This window comes from Tiliqua scincoides, chromosome 6, assembly GCF_035046505.1.
Source record: "Tiliqua scincoides isolate rTilSci1 chromosome 6, rTilSci1.hap2, whole genome shotgun sequence".
Lineage (NCBI taxonomy): Eukaryota > Metazoa > Chordata > Lepidosauria > Squamata > Scincidae > Tiliqua > Tiliqua scincoides.
Genome location: NC_089826.1, coordinates 26,098,648 through 26,121,093, shown reverse-complemented (window position 1 = coordinate 26,121,093; position 22,446 = coordinate 26,098,648). Strand labels below are relative to the sequence as shown.

The following is a 22,446-nucleotide window of genomic DNA, read 5'->3' as shown; positions in this document are numbered from 1 at the left end:
ACATAAAGACATTTGGTGTCATATTAAAATCTAAAGAGGTAAAAAAGAACAGCACATATAACCTGAATGGGGGCAGACAAAGACATAATAGTGGATTGTGTGCATAGTAATGGATTGTTGTGTGTACATCCGTAAGCTGAAAAGCCCTATCTAGGAGTAAGGACTGCAGGCATGCAATTGAGACACCTGCCAATGATCTAATGTACAGCATCACATCCTAGGTGAGTTTTTCAGCAAAAGTAAACATACAATATCTTACGCAGCCAGGGAAAAAGATATAAAAGATGTGAGCACATATAGCACTAGCCTGGGGAAACTTTAGGGACATTTTTCAGGATATGATGTCACAATTTGGACAGGTACTGAGATGCAGTACATACTTATGCAACAGGTACAAACCTCAGATTCATTTGTAACAACCTCAGCAATAAACCTTACCTGAAAGGATCTCAAATTTCCAGCCATTTTTTGTCTGCAGTTCTTTATGTGATATTATTTTCTGTGCATCTTTCGTTGTTCTAAGTCGCACATGACATTCTGTATCTCCTTGCAGCAGGTCAACATAAGCAACATCAGCTAGTACAGCCAATGCATCCTGTGATAAAAACAAGACACGCTGCAGTGACTGTATCAATTAAACAGTGAAGATGTTCCTAAATGTTCTTATTTTTTTCAGATTTCGTTTTTCCACCCAAGGAGGAAAAGTGCAGTATTGTGCGTTTTTATTCCAAGGGCACATTTTTATAAATAATAAAAATTATAATTACTTTAAAAGTGTACTAGCCAGGTGATAGAAGTGGTATAATGTCAGTAGATGCAGCTGCAGTCTTTACCCATGCACCCTCCCCAGTCCAGCCCATTTTTTGTTTTTGCAGATTTTGAATTTCTTTGGTTTCTTTTACAAAAATGAGAAGAGCAGAAAGTGATGTCATGGATTTTTATTTTGTTATTACTGAAAAATCACACCTCTATTAAACAGAAAAGTATTTCCATATCTGACAGCATTTATAAACCCTATTGGTAAGGAAATACTACGCATAAATGGAATTTATAATTTCCATATAATTCCCATAATTTCCATATTTGACAGTGTTTATAAACTCTAGTGGTAAGGAAATACCATGCATAAATGGAAGAATAACTTCTGAGTTATTAATTAGTTAGTTAATAACTAGTTATTAATTAATAACTACACAACTAATATTATACTACTGGAAGGCAGTAATAATAATAATAATAATAACAACAGTTATTTATATATCGCCTTTCTTGGTCTTTATTCAAGACTTTATTCAAGGCGGTTTACATAGGCAGGCTTATCTAAATCCCTTATTAAATAGGGATTTTTACAATTGAGAGAAGGTTCTTTCTTTCAAGAACCACTACATTCAGGTGTTTCATTCCGATCAGGCTTCACATTCTGGCCTCCATCCTCCCACGCTCAGAGCAGATGGAATAGCTCGGCTTCAGCTTGTCAGCTGCTTCAAGGTCGCACGGTGCCGGTGGCCTCGAACTGGCGACCTTGTGGATGTTATCTTCAGGCAGACGGAGGCTCTACCCTCTAGACCAGACCTCCTGCCCAATATATAGCAGTATAGCAATACCTTGACTTTGATCCATTTGACTTTCATTACTTTGCTCTTTCAACTGTTTTCCATTATAAACACATTTCGAATTTCTTCCACAAGCTTTTCTCTGCATTTATTCAACCCTCCATGACATTTGTTGAGGTTATTATGCTTATTTTCCTTTTATTTCTGTTTATCTACGTTTTGCATACATTTGCATGTGTTATATAGTCAGTCAGATTTTGCACTGGTCAAAATAAATTTGCAAGCTAAATAAGGTTATGCTTTGACATGCATACATTTTTGACTTTCATCCATGCTCTGGTTCCTAACCAGACAGTTCCTAACCAGACAAAGGTGCAAGGTATTGTAGTAGTTAATAATGTAAATCTGATCTAGTTCTATCTCATCTCTTGTTCTACATTCATGAGCAATGAAGATCAAGGAATACAGATAATCAATAATCGTAACAAATGTTTTATTTAAATATTATATGGCAAAAAATCTGTCAAATATGAGCTGCACAATCAAGACTTTGGGAAAAAATATCAAGAGTATATGTGCTCATCATGCACATGCAGCTATAACATTTTAATCCCTTTCGTTTTCATATATCTCATGATAACTCACAGCCCACAAATATACTCTATACACAGCATTTCTCAAACTGGCTGTCGCAACCCCCTTGGTAGATTGCAACCTGATTGTGGGTGGGTCATGAAGCTACAACTGACAAGCTGATGGTAAAGGATCAAAATGCATTGAGCACTATGGAAAGTGAAACAGAGATACTGTGTGTTTACTTGCAAGTAGATGATCGTGCCTTGGGCCATTGTGAAGGCCGAGAGAAATCCAATGCAACCAAAATGGTCCCGATCAGATGAATGCAGCCCCCCCCCCAAAAAAATACCAGAGAATGAAGTCCCTCCCTCCAAGCTGAGGAAAGTATTGAGCCCTATGGAAAGCGAAACTAAGCCACACGTTCACATGCACTCACGAGTAAGCAAACGTGCCTTGGCTCATGTGGAAGGCCAAGCGAAGGGGAGTGTAAGACTGAAATGGTCCCGATCCTATGCACGTGAAGTTCAACAAGTGCTCGAGAAGGCAGCCCCCCACCACAATACTGTAAAAAGAGGCTTGAGCTGGTAAAACTTTTTATCTTTTTTAATCTTGTAAACGTAGGTGGGTCCTGATGTGTAATTTTAAAAAAGTGGGTTCCTGTGCTAATAGATTTGGAACTACTACTAGTTTGGAAAGGGTTGTTGTCTTTTACAGATTCCCTCCAGTGGAGTCTCATTTCCTCTCCTCGTCCTTCTGGGTTTTTAATGCTGTTTAGAGGGAAGCTTTGAATCTGAATCCAGCCCAAACAAACAAACAAACAAAAAAACATGTTGGATTTAAAATTAATTTTGTTTCAAATAAAACTGAACTGGTTTAAATATAAGAACTTAAATTGAACTGTCATTGGTTAGGGCTGAAAATCTTATGGTGCTTTTGGGGGTGGGCGTTTGAGGTGGTGCAAGTCCGAGGAAACCCATAGGGGTCAGGGTGCCTTATCCAGAGGTAAGGGGAAAAGTTTCCCCTTACCTTTGGCTGAGCCACTTTGGTCCCCTATCCTGCGCTGGATATTGGCCAGTCCCTTGGGCCAGCCCTGGAGGGTCGCAAATGTCATGTTTGCACTTCCTCAGGAGAAAGTCAGACTGGTGCTCTAAGAAGTGCTGGCCTACAGAGGCAGACCGCAAGCTTCCTCCCAGTGCCTTGCGTTGGCTTGGACGAGAGGGGGGAGATGAGGAGGAAGAGGGAGGGAGGTGCTACTGGGCGGGGGGAAGGCGGGCAGGCAGGGCTGGAATTCGGCAGTTAAGCTGGCTCCAACCCCTGTTCTCAGGGAGAACGGAGCAGCTTCAAGCCGCTCTGCAATCCTCAGACTTGCGCCACCTCCAGAAGTGGCACAAGTCTGAGGAGACCCATTGGGGCCAGCAGACCTTACCCAGGGGTAAAGGAAAAAGTTTTCCCTTGCCTCTGGCTAAGCTGCTTATGGCCACAATCCTGCGCTGGATACAGCGCAAGCCTCTTGGCTTGCCTGTTCCAGCACAGGATAGGATTGTGCCCTAACTTGTCTAACTGGTCCCAATGAATGCAGGATGAAAAAGACTAACAATGCAGCCCCTCTACATGTTCACTCAGAAGTCCCATTCTTTTCAATGGGGCTCAGTCTCAGGTAAGTGAGTGCTCAATTGCAGCCCAACACCAGTTTTTACTAAACCTAGTATTTACTTATCTAGTAAATACCTATTTTAGTATCTTAAACTTGTTATTTTACACACAGGCAGGCACATATTTTCTTTTGCTTTGCCTTTAATGATTCCAAGTTAACCTGTTATTGTACATTAACAGCCCAATCCTATCCAACTTTCCAGCACCGGTGCAACTGCAATGCAGCCCAGGGGTAAAGGAACAAATGTTCCCAAACGTAGGCCTCTGTGACTGCATCTCCAACACAGGAAGCAGTGCATACCCCATAGGCACAGCAGCACTGGCACTGGAAAATTGGATAGGATTGGGCTGTCAGTCAATATAAGGCTGCCACGTAACAAAAAGGGAAACGTCCTAAGGGTTTCTTAGGAGGTGGAAATGCAGCAGATAATACCCAGAAAAACAAACAAATAGGGAGATGAAGTTTTGAACATAACAAGGTAATTCAGACAATGTCCTTTTCAGGGTCTCAAAAACAGCAAATTTTACAGAACGTGAGCTCACAGTAACTTCCTGTTCTGGTCCAGATATGTTCCAGACATGTGAGCTCCTATGAGGATACAGCCCAAGGGAATCTATCACCTTCCCTGAAAGTGAGCCAACCATGGTGAACAACACTTCTGGGTAATATTAGAACAGATATGGGGCTGTAGCTCAGAAAGATTATCTACAGTTCCTCAGAGAGTAATACAGTCCTGCACCGCTTGATCAGGCCATACGCCCATCTAGTCCAGCTTCCTGTATCTCACAGTCGCCCACCAAATGCCTCAGGGAGCACACAAGACAACAAGAGACCTGCATCCTGGTGCCCTCCCATGCATCTGGCATTCTGACATAGCCCATTTCTAAAATCAAGATGTTGCACATAAACATCATGGACGTTTCTTCCAGTATACGAATAAATCATTTTAAGCATGCTAATACTAAAGATTTTTTAATATATTTTATTGTCAGCATATCACAACTTACGTTGTACTTTCTTATTAAGCATGACAGGGTTATTTTACTGGTTTATTTATTTAAAACATTTCCCAACTTTCCCCTAGTTTAACACTACCACAGGTTAAGCATTTTGTTCTCTCTGTGCTCCTGCAAAAGTTACTGCAGAAAAGTGTTGAGGAGAGGGCAGGGAAAAGCTCCTTCCTGTGCCCAGACAGTTTGAAGTAATTTTTCAAACAGATTCTCTCAGTCTGGTGAACAAAGAATCTAACAACAACAAGTACTAGGACATTCACTCATCAAGTAGTTACTAGAATTGTCTTTGTGAATGGGTATTCCACATGCAAAAGTTTCCAGGAAAAGGCTAAAAGCTACCCTGCTTATTAAAAACATTACCTTGATGCGATTCCTGCTTGGCAGAGGCTCTGCACTAATTATCTTCACAATTACTCCACTCTCAAACTGGGGCCCCTTTTTGTGAGCCTTCTCAGCAGGAGCTGAACCATCACCAAGCGCTGTTAATTTGAAAAGCAGAGCATTAATGAAACTTCATGTGCAACAGTTTAGGATGATCAAAATTATTCAAGCAATACATGCGTAAATATTTGTTACACTGGGGATAACCATAGCACTGTTAGAAACCAATGCAATTCTCTTAATGGAATATAAGAGTTTACTACCAAAAGCAGAAAGACAGAGCCCAATGTGGTAGGTGAAAAAAAAGCAAAATTCTTGTTGCAAAAAAATGCAAAATTGTTGCAAAAAGGCAACAACATAGTTGGCCTTAATAAGAAAACCAAAAAAATCCAGAATTTGTATGTAAGCTGTAATCCTATACGTACTTTGCTTTGAAAAAGTCCCATTGAATTCAGTGAGACTCACTTCTGAGTAGACAGACATAGGATTGCGCTGTCACAGCTTATGGTTTCACTTTTTGGCTAAAGTTTTATGTGCTATTGGAGCACCACAGCATCCTTAACTCCTGATAGCAGTTTATCCATGAATCATACTTAGTAGCAGCAGCAGCAGCAGCAGCTATAGAGCTTACATAACAAAAAGTACTCATTGGGGTGCTGGCAAGAGCCCAGTGTATTCAACCAATTACTGTGTGTGTTGCATCACCTTTGATATTAAGCTTTATATCCATCTTCTATAAGAAAATGTGCCCACAATCTTTTCTATGAAGATTGCACTTCCATAAGGTTTTGGCAAGGCAAATATATAACAAGCATGGAGAAAAAAAACTATATACATATATATCACTAGAACTGCTAACTCACATAGGGTGCCTGAGAAAATGGACATACATTTTAATGAACTCTAATTCATACATTGTTATAGAAAACCTGCAACATTCAAATGCCTTAGGGAAGCCATTGAAGAGATATACAGAGCCATCCCAGCACACATGTGAATGGATGTCCGTGCGGGCCTTAATCAGTGATGTCAATGGTGTATAGACACCAGTGAAGAACATTTCAAGCATCTGACCTAATTCATTCTATGTCGATCCAAGGGTTAGCATAGAATTTTGAGCCTCTGTGTTGGCTCAAAATGTTGGGCCCAAAATGGAGGCTCAGGATCCGGTAGAGTGAAGCTCCACCAGTCATGTCTTCATCCCCTGCTCCAGCACGTCTCCTCCCCACCTCCTTCCACCTACCTCTCCGCTGCCCAGCGGTCTGTGCAACCACTGAGTGGCAGAACTCTGGTGCTTGCGCTAGGCTAGCACCTGTGCTCCACCATGTGTCTTATGGCATGTTTGCAACAGTGCACACCTGTATAGGATTGTGCCCTCACTCATTAATTAAGGAATTAACTGGGTCAAGCAGTTTGTACTTTTGTGTACACTGTACAATGGTGGATCTCCCCAGCCCCACACCTCAGGGTGAAGGTTGATGATGGCGCCCCCCTGCAGGCTGTTGCTGCCCCCCCCCCACTCACCTGAGGCTCAAGGAGCCTTGCACGACCCAAGGCTACATCAGGGAAGACAGCACAATTTCTGACCCCATCAGGAGCCTCAGAGAGGCTTCCACGGGGTCCTACAGCCTTGCTCCTGGGGCATTTGTCCCATATAACATAATGGGAGGCCCGCAGTTGACACCATATGAAGCATATATGTGAATTAGAGTATAAGTGTAAATTGTAGCATAACAAATTCGACAATATAAAGTATATGCATGCATTTTTTTGAGATGTCCTGTACAAGTCGCACATGCAATATTAAGTGGGACAGTTATCTTCTGGCAAAACAAAATTATTCCATCTCTTCAATGCCTACAGCATTGGTTTCCTAGGTGACCTAATCAAGCCAACCCTGTAAAACAGGAATGATGCACCAGGTGAGAGCCCACCCCCATGAAATGGCCCACCTTGTCACACTGAACCCTCAGTAACATTGGCAATCCCAATGGCACCATGAAAGGGAAGAGGGAAGGTGCCATGGGAAGTCTAGTGCAAGATTTTGCTCTAGAGCCACCATCAATCTGGTGCTGGCATTCCTGCAAAGACATTTGTAAGGGACTTAGTTCTCATCTTTCCGAATGCTGAATGAAGTTAGACCAGTATTTCTCAAGGCTCTGCCGTATCACTTCACATGGACAAGGTATTCGAAGTATCACTGGAAGTAACTGGAGATGACATTATCACCAGTTACTTCTGGGTTGGAAGACCAGAATTGATGCAACAAACACCAGTAACTGACAAAATGTGATTGCAATCAGGAAGTGGGTAGTCTATGGAGTTATTCAATCATTTTTGCATTATGTGAAGTTCATATTTTTAAGAACTAAAAATATTTTGCTGCTTATGTTCCTTTGAAAGTTCTCCATTCTAAAATTTTATTCAAATGTTCCAACTCCATGTGTTAGTTCTTCCACTTAAAGACCTCAGGAATACAGAACCTACTATAATATTTACATGTGTCATTTCTTGCTGCTGGCTGGTCTGTCGTTCCCATTTCAACAGTTTCAGCTTTTATTCGGGCCATTGCTTTTTTCAAGGATGACATACTGGCTCTCTGTAGGGTCAAATACTCTTGTTTCAGCTGTAGCCATTCATTTCTGCAGTAAAGAGGATTGAAAAGTGTCAATGTCTATTATCAACACTCTACCAGAAATCCAAGTGAAAAGATCAGAAACAAGTCGATCTGCAAAAATGAAGAGACAAGGGCATAGAATTCACAAATCAGTACAACATTAGTTAATCATAAGTGGTTTTAAACAAGTGGAAGTCCAAAATTACATGACAGAATTCTGCTCCTGCAGATGATTTCCTGTCTCCTACTCCCCACTAAGGCATCTGTGTCTGCCCCCAGCCCCAGTGCTGGTCCAAGTACTCCCTAGGACTGCACAGGATTTGGCACAGAGGAGCAAGAAGGAAATGGAGAGAGGGAAAGATACTTTGTGAGGAACTTTCTGTTCCTGGAAAGGCCCTTTTGGATGCAAGTCACTGTAACCTTCTATATATGGGCCCCAGGTTATTTTCAAGTTGCCTCTTTTGGGATATTGTATATATTGGCAACCTTCAGTCTCGAAAGACTATGGTATCGCGCTCTGAAAGGTGGTTCTGGCACAGCGTCTAGTGTGGCTGAAAAGGCCAAGCCGGGAGTGACAATCCCTTCCACACCGGGAGCAAGTGCAGTCTGTCCCTGGTCTGTCTCCCTGGCTATGGGCCTTCCTTCTTTGCCTCTTTGCCTCAGACTGTTGGCAAAGTGTCTCTTCAAACTGGGAAAGGCCATGCTGCACAGCCTGCCTCCAAGCGGGCCGCTCAGAGGCCAGGGTTTCCCACTTGTTGAGGTCCATCGCTAAGGCCTTCAGATCCCTCTTGCAGATGTCCTTGTATCTTGCAGATGTCCTCGCAGCTGTGGTCTACCTGTAGGGCGCTTTCCTTGCACGAGTTCTCCATAGAGGAGATCCTTTGGGATATTGTAGAGGTACTGATATACTACTTTCATAGAAGATATTAAAATATATTCATAGATATCTTTTATGGCATTAACTTCCTACAGTCTACAAAGAGGCACATTTTTAAGTTACTCAGAAATCTTAATCAGACTGGAGTTTTTGACTGGTGGAAATACCTTACACTTTAGAAACTGGCAAAATCAAATAATCAACTCTTATATTGCCTGTTACATAGGTTAAATAAGACCTGAAAGAATGACTCAAAATACAAAAATAACAGTGTAGACTAACAAATTACTGGTTTCTAGAAAATGTGTAAAGCAAATAAAAATTGGAATACTTATTCCATTTAAGCACAGTTACTGTAATCTGGGGTAGACAGAAGAATGCTTAACTAGGCAGACCTTGGACTGATCCAGCAATACGTTTATGTTCTTAAACAAGAGTCAACACTCAGGATCTATTCACAGGGTTTACTTTGATGTTAACTGTCAAGAAATCCTCTGTGTGCACTCTTGCTTTGTAAATGAAAAATCTATCAGTGAACCAGAGATTGTAGTAAATGAAAAAAGTTTACCATGGAAGACTGGTCACCCCAACCTTACTATGAATACCAAATTTGATTTTGTTTTTAAAGCCTGAAAACTAGTAAACTTTCTATAATAAAAAAGCAGTCTAGAGGAACATTCCTTACTGTTCAAATGTAAAAGGTGTTTTCACCACTTGGAAACAAATTATGCTGACATTCATTCAACATGGTGATGTTTTTGCAAACTACCAGAGCTTTTCCCTAGAAACACAATGAAGACAATAAGCTTCTGAGAATGATTCACTGTTAAGCTGGCACAGAATTTTTATTTTTTTTTAAATTTTAAAGAGGAGATGAATATCTTTGGATAATTGTTTTAACTATTGATGTTGACAACTATGTACTAAAAAAAAGAAAAGAACTTCAGTCCCACCAAGGAACATACATTCTCAGAGTAAAGGCATTGAATAACAAAAGGTCTACCTAATGACTCTGTGAGATTAAAAAAAGCCAGTGTTACACTTCCATAGAGTATGGTATAAATAGAAGCCTGAGGCATCCATTTGTTAAAGAAGGCTGAAAAGGAAGAGAAAGCCATAGGAAACAACCAAGGCAAGTAAGTAAAATAGAATGCTTGTGCTTTTTCTTTCCTAGATCTGGTGGGTACTGGTAACAGATCCTGAAATGGGCTGCATTAAGTGGACCCCTTCTACTTTAACATGGAAGTGCTTTCTGTACATACGGGGGGGGGGGGGGAGAAAGCAAATGCTTCTATGTTTTAGTACAGGTGAATGCAGAACTCAGACCTCATCCCCACATGAGTTTTGCTTATAACTTGAATTTCTTTTTAATTGTTTGGTTGAAGATAATGGAAATAACCACTGTCAAAAGTATGTGTTGAATGGAACATCTCTGAAATTACACTGATAAAACAAGTTCTTCTCCAGAATATCCTGTTTTAAGTTGTGATGCTCTTTGCTTCTCTAGAAAAGCTTTTTTAAACATTGATTGTAGCAGAAAAGGAAAGTATGATAACTTTACAAAGCCCACTTTGACTTTTAACACTGAGAATTCACTGCACATTTAAAGTACTCATCTGATTCTTAAACTACTACAATCCTGAACGTGCACTTAAATTTCAATGGAAATAATTTTCAAATATACACGCTTATTTGGAATGAAGCCTTATTAAGCAGCCAGTAAGCTGCATAGCATACAATCACTGGCAGAAAAAGTGTTAGCAAATATTTGCATACCTTTGAAAAATTTTGCTTGCTCAACAGTCAAACCTTGTTTGAAAATGATTGTATCAATTATTTATGGAGTTCTATGGAAATTGTAATTGTGAATTATTATATCAGTAGCTTATTTATATATAATTTTTATGACTGAAAGTCTTTAATGATTTAAAGTGTTTTAGATTCTAGTACAAGTCCTTGATATGATGACAAGAGTTCTTAAAAAAAACTAATAAGGAAACTACATCAGCTTTTTAAGAAGCAATATCTAATACCGGACTTTGTTTTTCCACAGAGAATGCCAGGAGTTTTCACCTCATGTCAATGGATCACTCACAACTTTAATTTGGAAAGTACTTGTTTTGATCCTGTAAAAAAGTGCTTTCATGTTTTAGTGATGACACATTCTTTTAATCAACTATGGGATGCTGAAACAAACAAAAGATCTAGAAAACTGCTAACTGCAGTCAGTGCATACAAATTTTTTAAATAAGATTATAAAATATTTATATATTGCTTTTCAGCACAACATAGTTCACAAAGTGATTCCCATAGCAGAAATTGGCATTTAAAGTCCAATTCTAATCATGCGTAGTCAGAAGTAAGTCTTATTATGTACAGGAGTAACAGTGTTCAGGATTGAAACTGTAGAATTCAACATCAGCCTGAAGGGAGCTTCTCTTCTTTAATATGAATGAATTTGCAGAACGTTTTGAAACTGCTTCTTTGTTTTAGAAATGCAGAATCCTATGTGCTTATTTACAGGACAGAAATACATAAGAAAAATGCATGAGAAAAAGAGATCGTCAGCCAGTGTACTTTTGCTGTAATCCTTTACTGTTGCTAATATGCAACTCTGTTACATATAATTTGGAATTGCACTTTAGCAATGGTGATAGACTACAAGTCTTACAAAAAATTTACTTCTAGGACCAAGTAATATTCAACATTAGCAAAAACAAGTATTTTTTCTGTATTACAGTCATTCACTATGTACATATGTGATCACTACTCCTATGAAATTTCTTTATAGAAATATCAGAAAAGAATAAAATGTGCGAATTAAGTATCACTTCATTTGTCTGAAATCTGAGTATTTCTTTATCTTTCAAAATTCAGTTTACAGAAATTATAAACATAAATTTTAATTAAAAATCACTACATGCTGTTTTGTAGAACTAGAATAAAAGTAAATGAATGTGATAAAATTAGGTACATTAAAAAAGCAAACACTTAACATCTCATTGATTTCAAGTGGAAATACTTCTCATGTATAAATTCTTATTGTCATCAGTGGAATGAATGTCAATAGAATGAATGTTTAACTTATTGGCTGGATTATGCCTGAGGATTTTGCCTTTGACTTGGAGATATAATTATTAAAGCATAAACAGCCATAGCAGAGGATCCAGAAATCATTCACATTTGTTACCCATCTACACATAACAGAAAACCTTTTTTCAAAGCAGAAACTATTTGAAGGGTGCATTAACAGTGCAATCTTATGCCTGTTTACACAGAAGGAAATCCCAATATACTGTACTCAAAAAGTGTTATATATGCATAGTACCACAATCAAAATGGCAACCTCTTGTGATTTTTTTTTTCTTTAATAACTTACCCAGTGGTTAAAATGCCATTTTTTAAAATGACAGGGCAACAAACTTGGGAAAAAATTACTTGATAACCTTTGTTTTATGTTCAATGCTTTTCTCACATTTTCCCCTCATTGCTCCAGCCTTCCCCTCCTTCTGTACTCCATTCTCCCCACACTTAAAGTGTTAGATTAGAGGGAAGTATAAAAAGGATATTTAAAGTACCATCAACGAACATGACCTTCATCTCCTGTTCATGGATATGTTCTTGGAGCTTAAGATCAAAACTATTGTAATTTTATTCAACATGGCAAAATTTACTTTATTTCCTAGTGACTATTTTCTGCTGTGTGATCAGTTATCTAGGATAATCTCTAAAAGGGCTGGAAACAGCAGCTTTCTTTAAAGTTTCAGTTCCCCAAATATTTTCAGTATTGAAACTGGTCTTTCCTTCTCACCACACACACACCCAGGACTAATTAAAAATAGAGGCTAATTATGAGGTTCAGTAAGTTACTTTAAAACTTCAACTGTTAAATCTAACTACAATGCAGCTACTTTTGAAACATTTAGGGACTTTCAAGAGAATGACATTTTCTCCTGCTGCTGATTAAGTGGAAGGCTGCAACCTGATCCTCATTTACCTGTAGTAAGTCCCCGTTGACTATTATGGGGCTTACTTCTGAGTAGACACGCCTAGGATTGGGTATCGTCCCTTGTCTGCCCTGCCTGCTGATTGGGCAGCCAGAGGAGCCAGGAGGAGGTCTGGACAGGATGAGTGAGAAGAGGGAGCCAGGGGCACGCAAGTAGGTAGGAAGCAAGCGAGTCTGCTGAGGCCACCAGCCTAAGAATGGGCTGGCAGAGGGTCCATGAAAGTCCTTTCTCCTTGCCACAGTTGCCTGCAGCTCCCCAAAGCAACCCTCCCTGCCTTGCCTTTCAGAAGAGGGGCATTGGGCCACAATCCTATCCACACTTTCCTGGGCGTATGCCCCATTGACTAAAATAAGACTTACTTCTGAGTAGACATGTCTGGGATTGGGCTTTTGATTGCACTCTTTTTTTTTAAATACAAGAGCAGGCAATTGGCAGTGGGGGGGGAGAGAATGTGAGGCATTCTCTCTAGACCTTTGGAAGGTGCAGTATAGTGAGGGGAAGGACAGTAAGAGAGGTGCTAAATGCAATTATGAGATGGGGGAATGTGCCTGAGGGAGGGGGTGGGATGGGGGAGAGGAGGAGAAAGAAGTGCCAATTGTTTGCTCCTGTATTTGAGAAAAAAGAGGGCAACCAAAAGCCTAATCTAGACATGTCTACTCAGAAGTAAGTCCCACAGGCACATTCCTCCCCAGTCTTTGCAATCCTAACCACACTTTACTGAAAGTAAGCCCCACTGAACAAAATAGGACTTACTTCTGCGTAGACCTGGTTAGGATTGTGCCCTTTGTCATGTAATGATTTAATTGTATTATATTAATTAAAATTCATTGTAATTTAGTTTTAAAGTAAGTAAAAAACTTGGAGTGTGCCTTGACAATTTTAGTGCCTTGACAGTGTGCTGTGAGCTGAAAAAGGTTGAAAATGGCTGGTCTAATCAGTTGCACTAAACATACATCACCTTGCCACACACAGGGGTGATATGCATAGACCTACACAAATACACATACTATGCATAAAAATGAATCTTGCTTTAGTATACTATCAAGTACACTTGCTAATATATACTTTAACATACTTTGAAAAGACTCTCAGGGGAATGACTTCTTCTCCCATCTTGTGTCTCTCTTTGTGTTTCTTTCTATGTTTTCTTTTGGATTTTGAAAGAGATGTATCTTTCTTATCCCCAACTTCTCTCTCTTCTTCAGTGGAAATTTCTAAGTGAAAAAGCAAGAAAGCAAGCATCCATAACAGATTAGATAGAATAATTTAATGCCTAAAGAAAAAATCTTTCTGAAACACATAACCTTCTATTTTTAAAGATAGAAAAATCTTACATATATCCCTTTTAAATATATGCTGAAAATGGAAGAATATGTCAAAACACTTGCATACCTCTCAGGTTAATTTTATATTTGGAGATGAAGATTTACTCTAGGAATGCAAGTTATACCACAAAAAGAAAGGAATCTCTCAATTACCCTTTAAGATTCTCTATTACAAATGCTTGCACACTTTAGCAAAAACCAGATACCTATAAATGTAATGTTCTTTCCTATCCCATATAGTTATATCCCATACATTCTGTAACTGCTCATTATGTATTTTTTTCCTCCTCTCAGAGTACAGCGTTTAACAAAACTCCATTTAAATGCTTGCTTATAAAGAGACTCCCTTGCCATGACAATAGGTGAATACTTGGAGGTATGTCTATCAGATACAACAGAAGAATGAGCCCACCTCCATAGACTGTCCAATACATAATTTGGGCAGATATGGGTTAAATATATGTTGTAAAATACCCAAGACCAGACACAATTTATAATAAGTAAAAATAGTTTATCCTTATTAAAAAGATTTGTGTAGAACAAATATAATCTTACATACATTTACTAAAAAGCCCAAAGGTTCTTCACATGATTCAGCTTAACCATTTTTGCCAAGTGCACAGGTCAGATCATCTGGTCCCTGCTGCGTATATGCAACATTAGGCAGAAATGGCTTAAGTCCATTTTTAATAGTTCTTCATTCACTTGATTGAAAGAGCAGCAACAGAAACAATGAAATTTCTATGCACACTCACTGGGTTATTCTGTACCTTATCGCTTGATATCTAATTACAACAGTCCCCTCAGGCTTAAAGACTGACAGCCAAAACCTAGGTGGGTCTATTCAGAAGTAAGTCCCATTATGGTCTGGGGCTTACTCCCAGGAAACTGTGCAAAAGATTGTAGCCTGAGTTAACTCAAACACACATTACGAAAATGAAATCTCTCATTCACTCTCACTGTTTAAAACATCCAACAACTCAGTTAACTCTCTTTGAACAGAAACTTAAGTAAAAAGAGTTAATTGAAATTCTTACCCTTGGAATCCTCAGGCCCACCTCTAGATTCTTCTCTTGTAGCATGAACATTATCTTTCTCAGAAGTTTTCTTTACCTTCGCAACGGATACCTCTCCAACCTCAGAGTGGCTTCGCTTCCTCTTTCCAGATCTGCTTTCTCCTAAAACGAAGGTTTCTGTTCTATCCAGTTTCCTTCTCTCTTTCTTAGAAGATTGCCTTTGGACTTCTGAGACTTCCATTTCAGAACTCACTGATCTTGTCCTATATCTCTTTGGCCTGCTTGTGTGTTCCGTAGCAATGTCCATGTCCGAGTCTTTTGTCTCTGCAGTTGATTGCTGGCCGTTTTCCTTCTTTGTTTTTGATTTTTTCTTTTTTTTCTTTTTCTTTTCTTCTGTAGAGATTAAAGGAGGTTTGTTTCCCATTAGTCCTTTGCATTCCAAATTGTGTTTTATTTATTTTTTTACATTTTTGTCTCACTCTCCCTTCAAAGACCCCAAGATGGTGTATAGATAAAAAAAATGCTTTCTAAAAAATGGCAAGGGAACAGGAAAGCTGGTAGACATAAATTTCAGAGTTAGAGCGTAATCCTAACCCACTTTCCAGCACCAACATAAGGGCAATGCAGCTTCTAGGTAAGGAGACAAACATTCCCTTACTCTGAGGAGGCCTCTGTGAGTGCTTCTGAACTGCAGGATGCAGCACATGTCCCATTGGCATAGCTATGCCAGTGCTGGAAAGTGGGTTAGGATTTCGGCCTTAGACAATTTGCCTTCTGTTTACACACTTTATTGTTATAAAAACAGGCACTGAAGTATGTTCATTATTCAAAACTAAGAATTACTTCTTACTTTCAAGCCACTTAAAATGAGATATTCAGCAAAATCAAGACTGAGAATGAAATTACCACTTCCTGACACCAAACTGAAATGCATCTCTTTGAGAATAATCAAAGTGAATAATCCAAACTCAAAGTGCAAAAATAAAGCTATAAGCCTGTACTCACCAACTATGCTGGAACTTCTTGCAGTAAATGCAGGAATAGGCTTGTTTTTTACTGTTTTGGGAAATATTCCAGGTTTTCTAGGTGCCTCTTCTGGTGGGTTATTCAAAAACTTAAAATGCAAAGTCAGAGAATTTAAATTGAACACAATTAGTTATTAATTAGAAAGCAAGGAGTTGTTTCCTAATAGCAAGCTGAAACAGTTTCAGGCGCAACAAAACTTTCATGCCCGTTGCACCCGCAGCAGCAAATTTATGTTCTCCCAAAAATGACTCCTGAGTATTGGAGGATTGTTGGGAAGAGGGTGAGGTGCAAGGAAAAAGAAAATCCATTAAAACTGGGTGCTCACACTGCAGATGGTTAGAAAACAAGTATTACTAAACAAGGCAAAATTGTGTAGACATGAAGTTCAACAATAATGCAGACAACCAGTCCTTTTAAGATGTCCATGACTTACTTCAATTGCCTTTTTTGCTTGTTCTTTTGTTTCAAATTCAACAAACGCAAATCCCTTTGGGTCTCTGGTAGTTTTATAACGAGGGATGCTGATATAAACAACATTGCCACATTTTCCAAATACCCGTTCAATCCAGCTATGATTGACCTTTCTAGGAAGCAACTCCTAAAACAAAAGAAACAGATGAAATAATAACTACACACAGTACATTTGTACTATTCTATGTACTGTACATTCATTAAAAAGCCGCTATAACAATAGTATCTTGTAATGTGAATGTATCCTAGATAAACCAAGACAGGGCACATGTTTATACATCACATTTAAACAGATACTTTCTGTTACCCATTTCATTTACAGTTAACTTTGAAGCATTTGTAGATCATTATGGTTTAAAAAAAAGTTAAACCAAAAAAAGTTTAATTTAAGACATCTTATAAATAGCAGCCCAAAGAAGGAAAACCTCCGAAATACTCAAGTATACTACACTGAACAGTTTAGTTTTAAGTCCCTTAAAGATTTTTCATAACTTTTGTTTCAAAAATATTCCAGAACTAGAGAAGTAAGTGATGAGTCTTCATTTAAGATGGAAAATTTTGGGCTCAGTTTTTCTTGATGCTAGTGCCTGATATTTGAACAACAGCGATCATAGGAAAAATATAAGCTTCTTGTATTACAACACATACCAAGATAAGGATACAATATTTTCTTTCAATTAACATAGCAAATCCCCGTCTTTAAGAAGTGCCATTGTGAAACTTTATCATAGTTTTGGATCAGTAGAAACGAAAATACTAAAAGATAATGGATGAACTAGCACAGCTAAGGTCTTCCAAGGTCCAGTCTTCAGAAGGCATGTGTCATTCCTGATGACACAGTGTCATAAGGAATGGTAAATGGTGGCATCTGCTACCAACCTAAATCCAAGTCTCATTGTAGTGATCGATACATGGACTGCCTCTACTGCACTGTTTCTCAACATTTGTTCTCGACCATACCATTTCACATGGTCCACTTATTCAAAGTACCACTGGAAGTAACTAGCGATGACATCATTGACAGTTACTTCTGGACTGGTAGGCCAGATGCGAAGAGACAAACACTAGTAAGGGGCTCAGGGTGGATGGGAGGGCTTTTTCCCAGCATGGAAAAACATGCTTTGAAGCCTCCTACTAATGTTTGCTCTGTTGCATCCTAGTCTTGCTGCTGAGCAGCAGAGGTCCAGGGGTCCTGCAAGTACCACCAGGCACCACCTCAAGTACCACTAGTGGTACCTGAACCACTGGTTGAGAAACACTAGTCTACTGTAACTGATCTATCCCATCCCCTGAAATGTCAACATGCTCATTGCATTCTCTACATAAATTCTTTGTAACAGATTGTAAGACAGCAACGATAACGATATTCCATACTTCTAGCAATAAGTTAAGCCATTTCTGCTCAATGTTGCATATACGCAACAGGGATCAAATGTGAACACCTGTGGGCTGGGCAAAAATGGGTTAAATACCAGTTAACAAGATGCATTTTATCACTATGTTTATTGCCAGCAAACTAGGCACACATAAACCCTTTAAAAGCAGAGATATTATATGCTTCCCTAACTCCAAATTTAGATAATGTTGTAGTCTATCAGAATACAAGACAAGACCCAGAAAAAAAAAATGCTTTTGAAAGTTGTGTGCACCTAGACTGGACATTTTTTAACATGATCTACAAAGGATTTGTGTAGTCTACACTCTGATCTGTTACTACTGATCACTGCACATCAACATTCATCAGCAAGTTTAAGCTGCACTGAAGAGGCACAAAAAATCTGACAGTCATTTCATATACAAAAATTTTGCAATACACCTATTTCTGGACAAAAAAGCTCTGCAGAGAATTATTAAGATTGCACAGCACATCATCAACCTTCATCTACCAGCTTTGGAGGACATCTACACATCTCTCTGTCTGCAGAAGTCACATAGTATTCTGAGAGACCCCTTCCATCCGGCTCATAAGTTCTTTGAACTGTTGCCTTCGGGTAGATGATACAGGACTATTAAAGCACGCACTACACAATTCCTGAACAATTTTTATCCCACAGCCGTAATTATGTTGAATAAGGCGATATAGTTGTTACCATGCTCCTGGGCATTATGGTCTGTTATACTGTTTTTATATTATGATGCATGTTGTATAGAATGTGTGTAGAGTGTGATTTTTGGAATTGTAGTATATATTTATGCTTGTATCTCAAAAGTGCATAAATTTCGTTGTGCTGTAGCACAATGACAATAAAGTTACTACTACTAATCTCCCACATTATTTAAGCCTTTCCCTTTTCATTGCACTTTTGAGTCCATTTAATTTTAATCTTTGTACCCATTTCATAGATTTCTTTTATCAAATACTAAACTTAACTACTTCATGACCCCATCTCAAATTTCTGTTCACTCTCGATATTGTTTACTTACTGGAAAGCTTTACGGGCATAGGTGTAATTGTGCAAATTAGTATGAAATGAATATGTTTTGGTCTGAACAATCATACATATGAAGAAAACTGTTATTAGTATGTAGTAAGCCGCCTTGTGTGCCCACTGGGCAAAAAGGCGGGGAATAAATTAATAATAATAATAATAATAATAATAATAATAATATTCAACTCAGAAAAAAATTGTCATTTTCTACATAAAAATATGTTAGCTGCAGATTAGTTTGATTATATATTCCAGGCTTATAGAAGCATCTTCCACGGAAGGTGGATGTTGTCTTAATCAGACCATTGGCCCATCCAAGTTAGTGATGTTGACACTGACTGGCAGCAGCTCTCTGGGATTCCAGACTAGAACTTTCTGGAAATGCTCTATTATTGAGCTACACTCCATCTTTCAAGGACTTCTTTGCTTGACAGGAGGAAGCTTAGCTTCATGCACCTAGTTCTGTTGTCTCTGCTAAAATGAATGAGATCGACCATGCACAAAAAGGTTGCATTAGTCACTACTGCATTAGTCACAACACCACTAATTGCAAAACTAGCAAAAACTAGACAGAAAAAAGTAACATTTTATTAACCTCATCTAGTTAAGAACTACAACAGGGGTCTCCAAACTATGGCCCAGGGGCTAAATGTGACTTGCCACAAATTTTTATCCAGCCCACTGCAACTTTTTTTGGTCAGAGGATTTGCTAATGTTTGACATTTTTACTCATTATATATGATTTCTCAGTTTAAACAAAACATTGTTTCTTTGCATTCGTCACATTTCTCTTTGTTCTGAATCATATAATAATAATAATAATAATAATAATAATAATAATAATAATATACAGTATTTATATACAGTATTTATATACCGACTTTCTTGGTCTTTATTCAAGACTTTATTCAAGGCGGTTTACACAGGCAGGCTTATTAAATCCACGCAGGGATTTTTACAAATTGAAAGAAGGTTCTCTCTTTCAAGAACCACCACATTCAAGCTGTTACACTCCGATCTGGTTTAACATTCTGGCCTCCATCCTCCCACGCTCCGAGCAGATGGAACAGCTCAGCTGCAGCTTGCCAGCTGCTTCAAGGTCGCACGGTGCCGGTGGCCTCGAACTGGCGACCTTGTGGATGTTAATCTTCAGGCAAATGGAGGCTCTACCCTCTAGACCAGACCATATCATGCTTATTGTAAAAAGATCCAAGTAAAACTTATTCATTCCTTTAAATTCCTTTCATTCATTTATAAAACTGTTTTCAGCCCACAAAGATTTGTAAAATATACAAAGTGGCCCTCACACTGAAAACTTTGGAGATCCCAGAGATAGATGAAAGATATATTTTTTAAAACATACAGTTCAATCTCAAATTGGAGAGCTCAAAATTCATTAGATGTACCTTACCACATATACTGTACGACTATCCACATCTTTAGGTTGCTCACCCAATGGTTGCCGTCTTCTGATCTTAGTTCCTTCTAAATCCAACTATAAGACATAAAACTAGTTAGGGAAATCCTTTCCATAACAACTATTCATATGCAAACTTGTTATTCCTTTTCATAACAACTATTCATATGCAAACTTGTTATTCCTTTTCATAACAACTATTCATATGCAAACTTAAGACATTTCTGCCCAACGTTGCATATACGCAACAATGACCAAATGTGTACATCTGTGGGTCAAGCAAAAATGGTTATAGGGGGAAAAAAAGAAGTTTTGAAAAAATACAAGATTTGAACTCACCTCTACAATGGATGAGCCTTTAACTGCTCGTGCTATCAATTTTCTGTCAGTAGTTAATCTTTTCATTTTGTTAAAAGAAACCAGAAGTGAAATATCAACATCTAAAACAAGACAAAAAAGTCAAAATTAGAAGAACCTTGCAACTGGGTGAACAGTTGCCCACCTTCTGCTATTTTATGTGGCCTTCTTCCCACTGCTACCACATCCCTTGAACCCAGCCAAGATAGCAATGCTTTATCCAAAAACCCTACTAATTAAAATCTCTGTAGTCACCAAACATATTGACCTTAAAGGATAAAGAGAACAGAAAATACTTACCACATAATTGAATACCACACCATTTTGCAATTGTGAAAATATCAACAAACAATGTCCATAAAGATATTTGGCAAAATTATATCTGAAGTCTGTTTTATCACTATAGGGCCACAACGCTCCACTACATGGAATATCTAAACAGCTGTAAACATAATTAAATCTTCTTCCCACTTCATTACAATAGTCATGTATTCTGTTATTAGCACGGCAAAGAATGAACTCACATCCATCTCTAGTTTTTTCTATTTGTTCTCGGAGAAAGCGGTCTTTGTGCAGATTGACATCACCAAACCAGAAGTCCACTTGCTTTGCTACATCTGTAAGCACCTGTTTAACTCTAGACCTTTTTTTTTTGTCTCGTTTCTTTCTTTGTTCAGTCATTTCTTTTTCCACGGATTTGCTTCTTGAAGATTCAGTCTCCATTCCTGTAACCGAAAAGTTAACAAAACATTCTGGTTATATTTAACTCTAGGCGCGTGCAATAATATTATACTGCAATATTGAATGCAATAACATATGCAATAACATTAACATTTGTTAAGAACTAATAAGTGTTTAAGCATGTGTATGTTTGCGCGCACATTGCTAAATATGCTTAGGAGAACTGGAGTGGAAAAGCATGGCTTAACCAAAGAATTACACTAATGCAAGAACTTCAACACAGGGTCATGGGCACATGTGCACCTGCAGGTTGTGTGGCAGCACTCAGCTGCTGCCAGCACCTAGTCTCAGCCCTGCCTGCTTCATAGGATTTCATTCTAAAACAGGAAGTGCAGAGGCAAGTGAAAAGCAGACTTCCTGTGAAAGATACTTCCTCTTCTGCTCCATTTTCCTTGAAAAACAAGTACACGTGCCAAGCAGAGCTTCAAGGAACAGCATGTCAAGCAGGACCGGCAGAAGTGTCACTGGCAACAACAGGGAGGCAGTGGTTTGCGGCTCCTCCATTTAAAAAAAAAGGTACTGGAAAGTAGCATAAGATTATAAGATTATGCATAGTGTTGTCAAGATGTAGGGAAGAGGGACACGTTTTTCTTTCTCTCTCACAATGTTAGAAACTGAAACTGAGTATTCAGGACACAAAGGGAAATGAGCATGTGCCATGTGATGTGGATGAGGGATCTATCATTGGCTGTTAGCCATAACAGACATGTGGAACCTCCATGTTCAAAGGTAGTATACTGCTGAACACAAGCTAAAGGTGAAAAGAGCAAGGGAGAGTTATTGCCCAAGTCCTGGCTTTTAAGCTTCCCCAATTACTGATCACTGTGGGAAACAGAATGCTAGTCTTGTGGGAACTTTGGTCTGATCAGCAAGGTTCTTTTCATGTTTATAGAAGCTCTGTGTATACTGGAGCTTCTACTTGTTACAATATTTTGGGCCAAGTTGATGATTCGCCCTTGAGAATTATAGCAATTACAGATTACCCT

General features: G+C 38.7%; 1 protein-coding gene across 2 annotated transcripts in view; it reads right to left on the bottom strand.

Moving 5' to 3' along the window:
* Positions 1-22,446, bottom strand: part of LARP7 (La ribonucleoprotein 7, transcriptional regulator) — a 33,459-nt gene that overhangs the window by 8,415 nt on the left and 2,598 nt on the right. For both annotated transcript variants that reach the window (XM_066632611.1, XM_066632612.1), the window contains exons 2-11: positions 21,244-21,444; positions 20,702-20,802; positions 20,357-20,440; positions 16,479-16,643; positions 16,025-16,133; positions 15,041-15,412; positions 13,754-13,892; positions 7,677-7,819; positions 5,157-5,275; positions 439-595 (exon numbers count right to left, since the gene is read on the bottom strand). In XM_066632611.1, coding sequence (XP_066488708.1) covers positions 439-595; positions 5,157-5,275; positions 7,677-7,819; positions 13,754-13,892; positions 15,041-15,412; positions 16,025-16,133; positions 16,479-16,643; positions 20,357-20,440; positions 20,702-20,802; positions 21,244-21,442 — 1,588 coding nt within the window. In that variant the 5' untranslated portion in view covers positions 21,443-21,444. The remainder of the gene's footprint in view (positions 1-438; positions 596-5,156; positions 5,276-7,676; positions 7,820-13,753; positions 13,893-15,040; positions 15,413-16,024; positions 16,134-16,478; positions 16,644-20,356; positions 20,441-20,701; positions 20,803-21,243; positions 21,445-22,446) is intronic.